At 38.0% G+C, this 17,104-nt stretch overlaps 1 protein-coding gene across 1 annotated transcript; it reads right to left on the bottom strand.

Annotated features, from left to right (window-relative positions):
* Positions 1–938: 938 nt before the first annotated feature.
* Positions 939–17,078, bottom strand: FANCB (FA complementation group B). Its single transcript, XM_013200102.3, has 8 exons — positions 16,035–17,078; positions 14,906–15,058; positions 14,301–14,393; positions 9,717–9,845; positions 8,675–8,841; positions 6,181–6,635; positions 5,094–5,331; positions 939–3,989 (listed from the first exon to the last, which is right to left on the bottom strand). The coding sequence occupies exons 1-8, from the start codon at positions 16,974–16,976 to the stop codon at positions 3,569–3,571; spliced, it is 2,598 nt and encodes an 865-aa protein (XP_013055556.3). The 5' UTR covers positions 16,977–17,078; the 3' UTR covers positions 939–3,568.
* Positions 17,079–17,104: the final 26 nt, after the last annotated feature.

The following is a 17,104-nucleotide window of genomic DNA, read 5'->3' as shown; positions in this document are numbered from 1 at the left end:
CATATTACTGGCCAGAAAACTTTAGCTGTCTGCCAGAAGTCACTGATGTTTGCTGGTTTTCAGAAATTAAAAACTACATTTTATTGACTCTTTGGGGTCAAGACAAGTTGGCTCTGGGTATAATTTGACTACCACCCACATTTGTATCAACTGCAGATTGCATAACTTGGACCATGTATAAGCAGGTAGCAGTTGCTATATGAAGACAAACACATTGCAGGTTTATGTGTATGCACCTGATAAAGCAAAGGACCCTTCGAGGAGTTCTCTGAACTACCGGCCTGGAAGTCAGAGCTCTGAGGGGTTGGGATTAGCCTCCCAGTATTTGCTCCTAGTGAGTAATTACAAATAAGCAAATGTGTTGTGTGAAGTTACCTGCTATTAGCAAGAGCTTTATTAACAAAAAGTGTTCTGTTGGCTGTGATCTGCATCTTCCCCAACCTGATCCACTATTAGGGAAAAACAAATTTACAGAATCAGGCATCCAAATATTTTATCAGGTATTTCTTGGCAATACCAATCCCCACCTAACAAGGACTGCTGCTACCATGAACCAATTTCATTTCTCAAAAGACTTGCTTAAAGAAAACCACCTCTGTTCAGAACAGCTCCATTTTCTGCATGATTCCTGGCTCAGAACACATACCTGCAGAAACTTTCCAAGCATTTTGCCACGTTAAAGAATCTCCCATGCATATACAGTGCATCTACCAATTGCATCACTCACTACTAGTGAAAGTTGTGCAATATCCTCATGCATTACCAGTCACTTGGAAAACTACTCTCAGGAGTGTCAGAGGTCTTAGGAAAGCTTATAATGACCTCATCTGAGGACCTGCAAACTAAGCATTCGTGCCTCCGGAAGAGCTCTGTAGTAGAAACATGTTGTTGTATGGGTTGTTCTACTCTAAGGGAGAGTCACATAATTATGTGATTTCACTGCTGCTTTTCTGCTTTTAAATAATAATAGGTAACAATTTCATGGAATTAGAAACTGACAACTTCTGTCCTTTAGAAGCTTCTCTTTATTTGGTCAAATGTACTATTCAGCAAAGGGGTTGATGAGAACACAAATGGAGGTTTCTTTTTAGATCCAGAGACACACATACTAAGGTTAGTTACTACATGACACCATGCGGCTACGATAAAAATCAATTACTGGACTGTTTCCACTGCTTTGCATAAACTCCTTCAAGTACCTTGTGATGAATAATAACTTTGTTGCTCTGAAAGTTCCTGCTCAGCTGGTTTACCAAGGCATCTTCTTTAACTGTAAACCACAGGGTTGCATTTATTTTTTTTAAAGTGCTTATAATTAGATATTTTCTTCTGGGAATTCCAGTGACAACAGATTGCCAAGACCTGACAATGAGCTCTTAGCTTTGACTGTGGGCTGAGCCAAATTGTGGCTTAACAACAAGGGCTTTTTCTCTCTGTGGGTGGTTTTAATGTTTCCTTCTCATCCAGTAAATACAGAGTGTCTTTTCTTAAGGCATTCTTGACAACTTCATGAAAATTTTCCTTGTCTGTATCCTAAAATAAAGACATTCATTACTTGTCACAGTGTCACAGAAGGGAGACTACCTCACTAAACAAAATTGAACTTTGGAAGCACAAAAGCATTTTCTTATTTACTGTTTTTCTAGCCAGTGTTTTGTCTTTAGATGTGCACTACTTGGACTCTGTTTGCCAGCATGAGATGACATCTTGCACTGAAAAACATCACCATTTGAAAATAAATTCTTGGCATCTCTAATGCTTCTGGAAAACATACATAGAACTTTCTAATGTAAAAAAGATACAGTATTCTTCTGAAATGTTCTTTTAGATTAATAAATCTTTCGTTCTTCCCACCTAACTCTTACTGTCAGAGCGTGTGCTGAAGTTGTTAACTATTAAAACTTTGTTTACAGGAGAACTGAAAAGCAAAGTTTTGACAACCTTAGAAAAATGGTGACAAACACGAGGGTTTTTTTGCTTACGTAAGTCACATAAAAAGGAAGCAAATTATTATCATTTGGGATTTTCAAAGCTTTTTGCCACTTACAAAACTAAAAAAGAAAAGAAAAAAAAAGAAAAATTGATAAAGAATAACAACTGTCACAGCTAGTAGTACCTGCAAGATCACAGGCAGCTCTCTTCTGGGATGCACAGGTGCTACAGACCACACCTTGAGTTGTGTGTTCAGCTTTGGGCCCCTCACTACAAGAAGGACATCGAGGCCCTGGAGCGTGTCCAGAACAGGGCTACGAAGCTGGTGAAGGGCCTGGGACACAAGTCCTGTGAGGAGCGGCTGAGGGAACTGGGGGTGTTTAGGCTGGGGAAGAGGAGGCTCAGGTGAGACCTGATTGCTCTCTACAGCTACCTGAAAGGAAGGTGTGGGGAGCTGGGGATCGGCCTCTCCTCACAGATAACTAGTGATAGGACTAGGGGGAACAGCCTCAAGTTGCAACAGAGGAAGTTCAGGTTGGAAGGAGGAGACATTTCTTCTCAGAAAACGCAGTCAGGTGTTGGAATAGGTTGCCCAGGGAGGTGGTGGCATCACCGTCCCTGGGGGTGTTCAAGGAACGGTTGGATGTGGTGCTTAGGGACATGGTTTAGTTGGTGATAGTGGTGGTAGGGGGATGGCTAGACCAAATGATCCTGGAGGTCCTTTCCAACCTTAATGATTCTATGATCTTCAAACAAGAAGCAACTCCATAGACAAGGAGTTGTTTATTACTTAAAATATTTGAGATAAGACAAAACCACTGAGCAGCTAGTATCAGGAGATAATCATTTACAACTGAGGGAACGAGCAAACAAATCTTATGTCTTTGTAGCTGGACTAAGGTCCAAGGAAGGACAGAGTTTCATCTAGGATTTACCAACCAAATTAGTCCTACGACAGACTTCTGGATGGGGATGGACCTTTCAAATCTAAAAGCATTTTATTACAGGGTGAATGTTCAGGAGTACTTGAAATTTCGTAGGCGGCCTGATCTAGTTTCTCCAGCTCAAATAAGTTCTCCAAACTGTCTCAGATCTAACAGTGGCCTCTTGAAAAACTGGTCTGCAAGGTATGGTCAGAGATTTCTTCCTTAAGAGCTATCACTAAATCTAAGTTATTTAAAAGACTGGATCTATCATGAAAATAGGCTGTTGCTGTTTTGAATTTGTCAAAACCCATACTTAAATTATGAATTAAAATTGTTTACTTAACTTAAGATCTAACTTTAGATCAGTCTTAAGATTTCTAAAAAGCTTAGCATTGTCTGTGTAAGCAGTCATCTTATAAATTTAAATAGGATTATTTTGAACAGTACTTGCTTGCTATTTTTTCTAATGTATTTCAAGATCAAGAATTACAACTTTGAAATAGCATTTATTAGAAAATACCTTAATGTATTTTAGAAATCTGTAACAAAATGACTCTTGAATACTCGTTTTTGCTGAACTAGAAGTCACCAAATTAGTTATTCTATAGTTATTTCTAGAGATTAAAAAAATAATACGAATAAGTATCTATGAAAATATAAATATTTAATACAATATTTTTAATTAAAACTTTGTTCAAAATAAATAGTTTCTAGGACTTGCTCAGTCTCCACACAATCATATCAGAACTGAGCTGAGCTTCTGCTATTTTCAAAGCCATTTCCTGGTAAAGGGTACCATTCATTGTCTGATTCATATTTAGCACACTCTCTTCCCGTTCATTCTGAAGCTTCATTCTGAATTGCTGAACTTTGTCCTCACTGTCCAGTAAAGAAGCCACAGGAGCATCACTGATATTTTTGCCAGGCTCATTCTGCCTTGTCAAACTGTTTTCAGCTTTACTTTCTTTTGAGGAGAGAGAAGTCCGTGAGGTGAGCATTTCTTTTTCCAAAGCCAGTGCTAACTGCTCAGTAAGTACACCTTTGCTTCCAGATTTCAGGAGTTTTACATCACAGCTTGGTGGAAGAACTCTAGTAAGGCTATGAAGGCACTGGAACAAGACTGTCAGACTTCTGTAAAATAAGAGTATTATTATTAACCTACCTTGTATGTTCAAAATTCTATAGTGGTAACTACAGAAAAGCTACTTCAAATTAAGCAGGGAAAAAACTTTGGATGATTACGGTTTTAAGTACCATGTATACAGCATACACAACTGTAAGCAAGGACTTTCTAATGGAGTGCACACTTAGACAAAGTACATCAAAAGAACTGTTGCTTCACCACCATTAATTCTACATATGCACAGTTACATAAGCATCGCTTCTTTCTTTACGAAGTGATTCATCATATGTAAAGACCACATGGGACAACACAAAGAAATGTGTTTCCTGGTCTGCATGCAGGGGCAAAAACCCAAAAAAGTCAGTCATTGATAGGTTGTTGATGTCAGTAGATGTGCACTGAACAGCTGTTTGGTGGCTCACCACTTGTCTATTTTGAATGGTCACTGGTAAGAAAGTGTTACACTTAGATTCACATATTCAAAATTAGTAAGAACCCAGGATAAAACAGTGTTGGTGTCCATCAGGGAATTGACTTCCCTGGACACCTGTATAGCACATACGATGCAGTGACAGATCAACATTCATTCTAAGAGGAATGCAGAGATTTTCAAAATTATCTTATTTCCTGTGTTTGGCCAGATGAGCTCCTCAGATGTCTTTTTATAAAGAAAAATTTAAGAAATTTCAGGAAAAAAAGACAAAAAGCATCCACAAGCATCTCTAAGTAGCTAGTTTTCTCACACTGATCAGAAAGATATTTTTATTTGTAGTTCAATTTCAAAGTTTTTTTTAACATTCTCTTAAATTTTTTCTTAGAAAATCAATGTGCCGATAAAATTTGTATATTATTCTAAGAATACTGAATATAAAATTATGATGCACTGAAATGAAAAAAAGAAATAGTACCAAGCGCATATTAAAGGAGACTAGAATATTTGGAATCTAATGTATTACCAAAGACAACATTAAATATTACAATTCATGTTCTGACATAGTTCTGATATGAAAATAATTCTATGCAGCTGTAGCAAACCAGCAGGAAAAACCATAAAGATGATTTAAAGCATACATGTAAGATAAATATACTGCACACTTTTTGACCAATTTTACCTGCAAAATAGTGTTAGAATTCCTTCAAATGGACTTTTCAGGGTCCAGTTAAAAACTGTACCGTATACATTTCCTGCTTTATGACAGAATACGTGGTCATGGCATTCTTTAAATGGCGTGCACTCCATTTCTCCAAGTAACCATGAATTTACTGAAGTCAATGTGAAGTCAGAAGACTGAATCTGAAAGGAAAATCTCATAGATGCTGCAAGGACAGCAAGTATGTCTTCCATGGAACCTGCAAGAAAATACAATAAAAAGATATTTGACCTAAATATTTTGATCAGGTTGCATGCAGTAAATGTGAATCGATTTTTGCTTCACACTCCTAGTTTTACTTGAAGAGTCTGCACCTGCATTCGAGTGTTCTCTGGAAATTTTCTTCTCACCTAAATTCTTACACCTACTTCTGTCAAGCAAAATGGTTACCTGATTAACAGAGCCTCATCTGTATAATAAGAGAGCTCTAAAGATAAGCACAACCTTGCCAAAAGAATACTATTAATAGCCTCCTGTTATAGTAAGATGACATGCTGGTGTTAGCTGATGATATAGCATTAAAGGAAAAAATTAAAATTCATTGAAAATGATCAGAAGGGCGTTTCACTACATTAGTAAAAGCCCAGTTCAAAATCAGTTGAATCAGGAACTTTAAAAGAAAAAAAAATAATAATAATAAAAAAAATTAATAGCTGTGAAGATGAGGAAAAGCTTCGATTACTTTGGTATTATTTGAAAAATAGTAATTCTAAGTCAGAAAAAAGTGTGTCTAATCTATAGTAAATATCTTAGAGGAAAAAAAGCAGGATGCAGCTTTCCATGTTCAGACTTATCTTTAAAGTTAACCTTTCCAGACGCACTTCAGCACCAATGCTAGCTATCACAAAATCTTATAGCAATCGATGTCATGCTTTTTTCCATTTTGATAAGTTTCTTCTGCCTTGTATTTCACCCAGCTCTAAATTAAAAAATCTATGCAGTTTGCGTTCAGAGAGACATAATTACACTCTGAAAACTTAGCCTCATCTAGAATAAACAGAAGAATCAACCATATATTTATGAACCCAAATCATATCAAGCCATTTACCTGTACAGTAACTACTATCCCTTAGCATCTTTACTGAATATTTTCCATTTGAGATATCTTCCAGACTTAACAAAATTTTCCCACAGAGTAAAGTGATCTTTTTGCTCTTCTGTAAACCATCATTTTGATGTTTTTGTTTCTTTGCATGTAGTAGAACTACACAACATACACAATGAAATGCCAGTAAGGGTGAAAGGCTGGTAACAGCAGTGACTGTCTTCGCTCCTTCCAGATGAATATTTGAACATTTCTTATGAACCTCTTTTTTCAGATCATTCTTGCTATGCAGGTCCAATTTCATCTTTTTCGGTGGAGGCTCAATTTGACACGAGGAAACCGATAATGCTGAGAAGGCTTTGTTCAGCTTAATGATTTTATTCCGACACTCAATAATTGGAGAAATTGAAGAGAAATCTTGATCCACCACTAAAGATAAACTGACATCACTCAGTGACCTGTAAAAATCCATGTAAGATGACTGCACTCACAGAATGCATTTCGCGTTCTGAGAAATAACCAAAACTTTTCAGACATATACAGACTTGTAAGACTACCAAACTCCAATATCATTCCAAATTAATTCAGAAACTGCACAAAGAGCGTATTTTGAATGACTATTTCATCTAAGCTTGGTATTAAGAGCTTCTAGGAATTCAATGCCTCACTTTAACTCAAATAATTTAGGCATTTAATTCCCCCAGAATATGTTGAAAATTCTACATAACTCTTGAAGATACTCTACACCATTTGTAATCTATTTTTAAAATCCAAATCTTCTTTTAATAAAAAATACAGAAAGTATCAGCTCTGCTGTCTTTGAGGACTAAAAGCTATTCTAGTATTTTATATTGCTTTTTAGGTATTCAAACAGAAGTGTGTGTAGAGAGTAAAAGAAAAGATTTAAAATACTATTTCCTTAAACATTCAGTAATTTCCTGAAATGTATGAAGTGCTTTGTTCATTCAACACGGGGTTCTTTCATGAAATCCTAATAGTGCTGTTTTTGATCTTCTCTTAATGAAGATTTTTTTTCTGTCAATCAACTCGGTCTCAAGATGTCACTGACACCTGAAAGTCTTATAAATGTCTAATTTTCTTCACAGAGGAGTATCACCACCTCACAATGCAATCTAAAATATCACTACAATCTTGCATTAGTAGGAAGCCAATAAAATAATCAGTAAAGACTTACAGCTTTGGGGTGGAAAGAAAGAAAGCCCTTTTACCCGGAACCACAGGTTGTTGTATAGAGTACTGAACTGGAGACCAGAAGACCTAGATTCTGCTGCTAGCCTACCAGGTAACCTTTGACAAATGACGTCATCTTCACAGATCTTTTCTCAACTGTAAAAATGGGGGATAGGGCAATATTGCTGCTGATTTTTAAAGAACAGTTACAAATCTTGAGGGCTTCTGAAGCTATACAGGGATTAGGTATTTCAATTTCAAAACCAAATTGTCATCAAAGCTAAAAGAATAAGCACTGGAAAGGCAAAACCAATCTCTTGCCTCGGTGGCTCTTAACAGGCTGTCAAGAAGACAAGGTCAACTTTCCTGTAAAGTTATAGCAACCTGGCAGTTGAGAAATAATACACCCACAGCTCCAGCAGAACAGCCGAAGGGCCTAATAGGTCAGCTCCCTCACAGCCACCGGAATTGTTTTCAGTGGCATCAACACTCTTTAAGCTCACCCTAACGCAGTCTCAGCTACACTGCATGTGGGAATATAGGTCAAAAGGCAAGTTCTGTCTCCACCAACATAAGTTTGTTTAATGTAATCCTTCTCTTTTAAAGTATGCTCCAAATTAGCTCCCTCCATCTAAGAGGGAAATGACATCAGTAGTAATTACTACCAGAACTAAGCAATTGCAATGTACAAAATAAACAAATCATTACAACAACGATAAGAATAAACAAACAGTTTTGAAACTTTAAGTATTGAATGCCTCTTTGTTCCATGTGATTACATAATAGATTAGCTTAGCAAAGGTTTTTATTTGATTGGATATCTGACTTCAGCATACCTGAATACTATTAAATTGATCAGAGAATTTAAAATGTTTTCTTCTGCACTTCTTTTTAAGCAAATCACACTCTAGGAATGGCAAGATATTAACACTAAGGCAGCAGGGACATTATAGCTAGGACAGAACCAAAAATTTACACTACATGCTGATGTCAGTGTACCTTACTTATGCTGATAGGGACTATAAAGAGCTATAATTGTTGTCAAAGAAAGCTCTGTTATAAAAAGTCTCCAGTAACGATGTAGTTATATTGATGCAACTAATTTTTGGCTATCTAATGTATTTTTTGCACAGTGCTAGAGAGAGACAACAATACTGGCAAGACACAGACATGAAACAATTTATACACGGATGTTCAAATGACAAAAGTCAAATCTCAAAAATCCATTCTTGCTAGTGAAGGGCTTAACTTGTAGTCTCAATTTCTATAAAACTACAGAATGAAATTATTAGATTTGTATACTTACAGGTAAAATGATTCAGTTAGTTTTACTCCAACTACCAAGCTTTCACCCACAACACGCTGCCACAATTTCTCTACGAAGTGGTCTGGAACTTTAGATGTCGATGACGTCTCTTTACTAAGAGAATGAGGAGGATTTTCTACATCATCCCAGAGAGAGACAAGACCTTCCTTACAGAAAAATGTTTGTTTAGATAAATTAAGTGCATATACTTGTTCTTTTCATATTGCGTTATTTAGTGTTTTACCAGAAGCGATCCCTGGAAGTGCTTTTAAGATACATAAAATGAAATCTATATAAACTAGTTTATTCTCTAGAATAGATTTAAAATACATAATTGACTTTTCTTAAAACACAAGCTGTCATGACAAAAGCAACTCATTCTCTCCTAAGCAGCATGAGTATAAATCTTGTACTGTAATATAACTAATTGTCCAAAGAAGACTTAAGGTATTAGAAGTTATATTATTGCATTAATTGCTTAAAATTTGCTGTCTAAACCTGGCTGAAGAGGACCTGAAGGGAACAACAACATTAACTGAACGATCAAGTGCATTTCAGGTAAGTTAGGATGTTTATTTAAAGAAACATACTAAAATAACATTTGCACAAACCCCATCATCTTTTTAGCTTGCGGTTCGCTCTGCCCCTGTTATAAAATCAATTTTGCTTACACAAATCTATCACAGCTAATTTTTCATATCAAATAACTGTCCATGATCTAACATGTTATCTAGGCAACTGTGCCAATTAGGACTGTACGCTCCCCCTGCTGTTTGTCACTAACTCTTTGTTAGAGCTTACACCTCCATCCAACCTAGTTGTCAGGAGGTACTGTGTAAATCAATTTCAAGGAAAAGCAATTAAATTTACTCTTATCTACATACATTGACAGGTTAAGAGAATGAACCAGACATTACTTAGAGCAAGTTAATGAGTTTTGATAGTGGCAATCCCTACTGGTAAAAGTAACAAGTGGGGAAGCACCCTCTACAAATGGCTCAGCAGAACTCAGAAATGGTCCGTGCTCTCTTCTGCTTTTTACCTTTTTTGCGGTTGGTAGAACATGGCTTCTTTCTTCAACAAGATCTATTAATGCTCTGCATGATTCAGTAAGAACCCTCTTTTTGAGGCCCAAATGCTGCTGTAGCTCTCGAACAGAAGTAAGACCAGCCTGTAAAAGATAAAAATGATCATCAGACTTAGGCTTTAGTCTACAGCAAATAAGAATTGGTATTGAAGCTACCAAGATATCCTTTAACTTTCCATTTTACTCTAGTATCACAACCTGTTGTTCCTCAAAAAGCGCTTCTAAAAATTGTCTGGGTCAGGTTACTCTGCTGCCAAAATATGAATCTAAGAGTCCTGGCCTCTTAATATTAAAGCTTGAGTTGAACTTAAACTTATAAAGTAAATATTGTCAAATCATGTAGATAAATCTCTTTCATTATTGCTCCTACTTTTGTAATGACATCAATTTTGATTTTTTGTCAGGACTCGTATTGATTGTTTTTCAAGTAAATATATTGAAGAGCCGACAGTTTTACAAACAGACAAACATGTAAGCTAATTCTCAGTTAAAAAAGAAAAAGGCATGCCAGCACCAGATTATTAGTTTAAGAAAACTCCTCAAAACTCTCCTCTGGAAAACAAGATCTCAAGAAGTCTGCTACTGTCAACAAAAGACATGGGAACAAAGCTTAGAACTGAAAACCAGCCTCTAAACTAATGAAGAAATAAAAAGACATCAAGATAAGTTATCACCAACTGGCAAGACTGAATAAAAAGCACTTCAAATAACAGAAATGAAAACAGAAATTTACTCAAGCTGCAACAGCAAAGAGCATTTAGAGCAAGTAGTACCCATCATAAAACAAAATGATTGGCCGCCTATCAAACCATGTGTCCAAAGTACCAGATTCCACAAAATACTCCAGTGTCAGATTTGGGGTGGGGAAAGAAAAGGAAAAGTTAAGAAGAAAGATGTTTCTATAATCTCTTCCTAACTGCAGTCATCAGAAAAAAAATTACTCAGTCCCACTGGTGAGTAACTCCTGAGTGAGCAACTGAGATACAGAAAACAAACAGGGAAGCACAGACTAAGAAAAAGTCAAACCGCCAAGGATTCGCTCATCTATGCTTGCTGACCCATCTAACTTTTGCAAGTCCTCCTTCCCCTCACAGAGTGACACAAGAACGAGAACTGAAATTTATCACATGGCAAAACTAGACTAACACTTGGCTACTGTTGTCTCTGGAAGAAGGGAAACGCACATTCTTTGTCTCATATCCCAAGATGTACTGACCAACAAGCGTCAGCAGAAGTCACAACCTTTGCGCTGTGAAACTGAGAAAATAAGAGTGCATCACTTTAAAACAGAAGATAAATATCAACATGAAAACATTGCAGTACAGAGCTGAATACAACATAGCTAAGAGAAAATCCAGCACAAACAGCAGAACAGATGAATCACTGTAAGAAACAAAACAAATTAAGGCAGAGACTTAGTTGCAAGTAAAACAGCCAGTGCTTTGACACACTGCAATTAAAGTTACAATATTCATAATTAAATAAATAAATAACAAAGCTGAAACTACCAAGAACTGTGGCCTTTTTGCAAAGGGCAGAGAATGAAAAGGAAGATTCATTATAAGACTGTAAGACTTACAATACTGTGAAAAGTAAAGGTGAAACAGAAAAAGTAGACAAAGCCAAAGGGAAACATAATTCAGAGGCCTAGAGTCTGAAGCTGCTGCTACAGTAAGTAACAGGCTGTGTGGTTTTCTAGTGACTAAAATCCATTATGAGAAAACAAACAGAAAAAAGGATCGATTTACAGCAAAGATAGAAAAATAACTACTGAAAGCTCAGACTAAAAATAGTAATAAAAATTAGTTGTACATAACATTTCTTGAATAACTTCCCACCCACTACCAAATCAACATTACTAGAACGGGAACAGAAACAATTAGACATTGTAGCAATTCAATAAATCAGAAGGATGTGAGAAGAAAAAACAACCACCAACCTGGCCTCGAAATAGGCAAGCCAGGTTGAAGGGAGCAATTTTATCACAGTTAAAAGAACATGGCATTATAATCCTTACAAAATTGTTCAGTAGCTGGAGGTAGAACGGGCCAGTATTCCTGCCAGAACAGCCAACTAAAATCATCAGAAACCCTGTAGCTGTGGCTGTTGTAGCGTAGCTGCACTACTCTGCCAAAGGAAGTTTTCTTCAGAAGATACTATAATGAGTACTGAGGAAGAATGAATGCATAAGAAACTTAGAACAGTTCCAAAAATAGACTTACAGATTTTTCAGTTTTACCATCTGTAAAATGCAGCTTACATGTATTACTGTGTATAACTTAAATGCAGCCTATTTCTATGCATTGGAGCACAATTCAGTCCTGCCAAAGTTTTCACGTGGCTAGAAAACAGCTACATGAGTGTAAAATATTTAGGGGTAACAACAGAGGTATGAAAAAGGGCTGCATTTGCTATTTCACTTTGCCCTAACATAGGAGATACCATAGAGACTGTCAAAGCACGATTAAATTGCAAATTTCTACAGGACCCAAATTTTGATGATGAATATCAGAGCCCCCACTCCAAGGCTAAATAACTGTTGGAAATTTCCAAGCTAAGCAGCATCTATGCACTGTTGTATCAAAACAACCATCCTTGAAATTCAGTAATAAATCAGATTGCAACAAAGCAGCAACAGCACTTTACTATTCAGGGAAACACACAGAACAGCGGAGATCTCAACAGGGAAGCAACACCAAGGCACCTACGTCCAAATTCATCACCATGGCAATGGCAAAGATTTACAGCATTAAAACATAAGAGGATTTTTGACTCGCTTCTAGTGCTTGAGCCAGGATGCGGCTTTGAAAATTAGAGATCTACTACTTAAAAAAAAGTCTTATGAAGGATTCTGTGTCTCTGTCAGAAGGACTCTATCAGCAGATGATGCATGAAAACTTTAGCCAGTGGCTTGCTTCTACCAGAACCATTAGAATGTGCAAAACAGAGTATTCATTTGATCCTAGCACAGATCCACCAAGGTGTAAAACAGAAAAACAGCTGGTATTTAAAAAGAACAATGTCAAAAGACAAGTTACATAAAACAGTTAACAATCAGTGGCAGGGCAGACGATCTTCATGACAAAAGTGAAAGGATCAACAAACAAGATGGAAAACTAATGTCTGTCTGGTAGAGGGAGAAAGTAACTTAATGAGCAAGGAGAGACTACAGGAGCAAATAATTCAATTTTAAAGTATCTGACCACCAAAAGAGTCTAAAAAGAGAAAGTAGTGTATTGTGAAGGAAACATGCACTTTTGTATGTGAAAGCCAATAGGCCTCTAATACGCAAAGCAAAGAGCTGTAAAAATCTAGGGTTGGAAGGGACCTCTTGAGGTCTTTGGAACGAATCAAACTACTTTCTTCTGCCTTCCAGGAAAGACAAATCCATTGTTCAGTGTTTTCCAAACAACAGTTCTTATCTTTTGAAAGACGCACCTCTAAACATCTCTTTTGTCATTAAAAAACAGAAAAATATTTTTTTAAACTTTCCCTAATAGATAGGATTCCTGCTTTTCAGTCCTAATTTTTTCCCAGTCAACTTGCTTCAGTTTTTAAGGGCTGAAGATCCATCTGCCACAACACTGAAGTTTTCACTAATTCTCAAATGAACAGAATAATTACCTCCTATTTCGTACTTAAAGCACTCTCAACAAACTAACTACATTCTTACATCATTGGCTCACTTTGAGATTTACACTATCTCCTAAAGTTGCTGGGATTTGATGTTGTTTTTAATTTTCCTATTTAGTCAATTACTAACCATCTCCTTTAGACCAAAGTAACTACACACAATACCGAAAAAGAACATATTGGAGAGCGCACTGGAGGTTTACCAACAGAATGAAAGTTAGAAAGTTGTATTTTCATGTTTCACTAGCAGCCAACAATATATTCCCATTATTACTTATACTCCAGCAAGTTTCCCCCAGCTTGTATTATAAATGAAGCTAATTAAAAGGATGCATTTTAACTTCACTCACTCTACTTTGCAATATTAGCCTAAGAAAGCTGCTAATAACTGGAAGAAAACCGTCAGCAGGTGATGAAATAACCATGGTCACTAAGTAGGGCAAAGTCAAAGTTGACTTGACTGAAGTCCATAGACAGAGGAAAAGTTGATTCTTTCAGGATTAGCTGCTGCTCATTGGCACTCTTTTGGGAACCTGACACTATGCTGTCTCAAAGCATCTAATGCTGAACAAAATAAGTAGCCACTCTGATTTTATAAAACTGGTTGTTCAATACCTAACAGTAAAATGACTGTTACAAAGCCTTTATAAGATAGTTTCACCGTTATCTCAAAATTTTAGTTAAAATTAAATTAGACCCTTCCGATTACCCATATGCATTTATAAATGAGAGAACTGAAACAGACTACCACCAATTCAAGAATGGACACTAAATAACATTGTTTTCTCCAAGAATCACTTCTCCAATAAAAAAAAAACAACACAGTATCATTAACGTTAGCCTTTGGATAATGTAATGATAAAGTAATGTGGAGAAAATACAGAGGTAGAACTATGCAGTACAAACCTGTAATCTTTTTTCAAGAGCTTGGATGGTAAGCAAACCATTCTCTTGCAATCCTTCTGCAGCAGGAACATCATCTTCGTAATTAATGCCACTCTAAAAATAAAAAAAAAGAAAACATTAAAAAAGTAAAAATCTGAAAGAAAGGTACAGGCTATTACATCCTACTAAAATAAGGGGGGGGGGGGGTGACAGGGAACACCATAAGAGTAACAGCATGCATTCTAGAAGAAAAATCTTATGAAAGCAATTAGGGTTTGAAAGTACATTACAAAGACCCAATTATGAGAAGATAATTGACAGATAATTTACCTTAATTTTCTTAGCTAAAAGCTAAGCATTGTAGCAAACCTGTTGCAAATCTGAAACATTTTCAACCGCATTATTTTAAATTCCTGAAAGAATGCTGATACTATCCAGGAAGTAGAACAAATCTCCTCGGATAACTTACATTGCAATTCAGACAGAGAGTGTTGTATTCAAATTTCAGGGCATTTCACAACATACATCCAATTTCACTTTGCACCAGTACCTTAATAATTTCTTAAGATTTTTTTTAATTTAGTAAGCACAGGCTGAGCAGCTGAGAAAAGGCAAACTGAACTTACTTCATAGTTGACTCTTCCCAAATCCGTTATTTTGAATGTATTTAACAAGTCTGCATTGGAGTCATCCTTAAAAAGCAGCAACAGTTGCTCAGTTCCAGAGCCAACAAAATCATCTACCAGAACAGACTTCACCTTCTGCCATTTGGAAGCAACCTACAGTAGAAGATAAGTCTTGTACGTGAGATGTTATTTTGATGAAGCTTGCCTTTTAGAATGAGGCACCCTAATCAAGCATCTGGAATACAGTCCTTTCAGAAGTTTCAAGATCTTAATCCATCATTTGGAGCCTCAGTAACACTGGGAAAGTTTAGCCACTCCTCTTTGAAGGCCACTTTCCAGAACACAGGTGGCAAAGATTGCACTTTTTCAGTGTACTCAAATAGATGAATAGCTGAATGCTGTACAAGTTATTTAGAACTCATAATACTTTCAGATCACTTACAGATATTATACCTTTAACATTCAGAAATATGTGTAACTATATGCAACAGAGATAACTGAGATGTAAAGCCAAAGTTGTACAGTAACAGTATCTATAAAATGCTGAGGACCAGACACTTTCATTTCCTGAGTTATGTGTCTTCTTGACAGAGTATTACAAAACCTTAGTAGTTTTGTAACTACTGACTTCAGGAAAGGAAAGCGAGGTTGGAGTTACATGATCTTTGTGGTCCCTTCTAACACAAACCATTTTGTGATTTCTTAGTAGCAGTGTTTTTTTTGTGACTGGAAAGTGAGACTCAGAAGCTTCTCAATTTCAAGAAGGTTATGCTTTAAAATGATACAAATTTACTATCGTTTTAACCTAAATTACGTAAACCCATTCGTAACCATCTTATAACTTTAAGTCCTCATACTATGGAAGTTTTTAATTATCAACAGAAGCTTTGGCTCAGGCTTATAAAATGCATTATTAAATATTAGAATCTAGGATTTATTTTCAAATTTATAAGAAATAAATGAAAGTTTATCATTATTCATACTTAAAACAAATTTTAACAGAATCAACAAAAAACCCATAGAACTTGAACATGTAGCTTCTCACTTGCAGAAGCTTCAGATAAAACGATACATACAGAAAAAAAAGAAGATAGGATAGTAAAAGGGAGCTATTGAAGGCCACAGATACCTGTAAGTTCTCACTCCGTACAACACATATATTCCCAGAGGCAAAAGACACAATAAGTAGCAACTGATTGCCACTGGTTACAGCTGTTTTTATTGAACATGGTTTCTCATAAGGAAGCTCACAAACACCTTTAGGGCGACCATCTTGGAACCAGATGAGTTGATTCTTGTGGGTGACGGCAACGACTGATGTTCTGAGCTGTTCTTTCAGCATCTCGCTCTTACAGACGTGGACAGAAGATACCACCCTGCTGTACGCGTGAGGCATGAAGCACGTGCTAGCCAGCATTTTTTGCGCTTCGATCGCGTATCCAAAGAACTCAGTGCCCCAGATGGCTCTGTCCGAAGTGGAGAGCTCATCCTCAGCTTCGCTCTCTCGCAGGCGAGCGGTTCTTACCCCTAAGACTACAGTGCCTTCCCCTTCAATTTCACCCGCCCACACAACAGACGAAAGTTGGACAGGAGCGCTTAGCACCGTGCGGGTGTCGGGGGAGATGTAGAAGAGCCTGTCGGCGTGCCTCCACAGCACCGAGGGGCCGCCGAACAGCCTGACGTCCTCTTTCAGCTCGTAGTCCAGCTCAAACTGACAGGACAGCTCAAACCGGTTGGAGCCGTGGAGCGAGAGCAGCAGGTACTTGACAGCGTCGCTCCTTTTCTTCCTCCTCAGCAGCACGCAGGGAAGGACGACGCCCGTTGGGGAATGCGTGGCGCAGCCGCAGCAGACGATCCCGGCGTCGCGGCGCCTGCCCCCCACGCCAAACGCCCCGCTCGACCTGTGCGCGAAGCGCCCGGCGCCCAGCGCCATCCTCCTGACGCGCAGCTCCGCCGCTGCCTCCGCCCGCCCGGCTCCGGCTCCGGCTCCCGCTGCCGCCAGCCACAGCACCAGCACCTCGCCGCCGTAGGGCAGGGCGTGCTCCCCGTCGCCCGGGGGCCCCGCGGCCATCCTGGGCCCCGCTGCCCGCTCCTGTGGAGGGACCCAGCCCGGGGAGGGGGGGGCGCAGCGGGGCCGCGGAGCCCTCACGGGCTAACGGAAGGTGGGGGGGGGGGGGGGGGGGGGGGGAGGCAGCGCGC

Source organism: Anser cygnoides, chromosome 1, assembly GCF_040182565.1.
Source record: "Anser cygnoides isolate HZ-2024a breed goose chromosome 1, Taihu_goose_T2T_genome, whole genome shotgun sequence".
Taxonomy (NCBI): Eukaryota; Metazoa; Chordata; class Aves; order Anseriformes; family Anatidae; genus Anser; species Anser cygnoides.
The sequence above is the reverse complement of the archived record's forward strand: the minus strand, read 5'-3'. Positions and strand labels throughout refer to the sequence as shown.

Bases quoted from the DNA above. Each gene is read 5' to 3' on its own strand.
- FANCB (XM_013200102.3), bottom strand. From the start codon at position 16,976: ATGGCCGCGGGGCCCCCGGGCGACGGGGAGCACGCCCTGCCCTACGGC. The intron at 8,842-9,716 runs GTAAAAAGCAGA...TTTTTCTGTAAG, and splicing joins TTCTACCAACCGCAAAAAAG to GAAGGTCTTGTCTCTCTCTG. The intron at 5,332-6,180 runs GTAAATGGCTTG...ATTTTCTTGCAG, and splicing joins GGATAGTAGTTACTGTACAG to GTTCCATGGAAGACATACTT.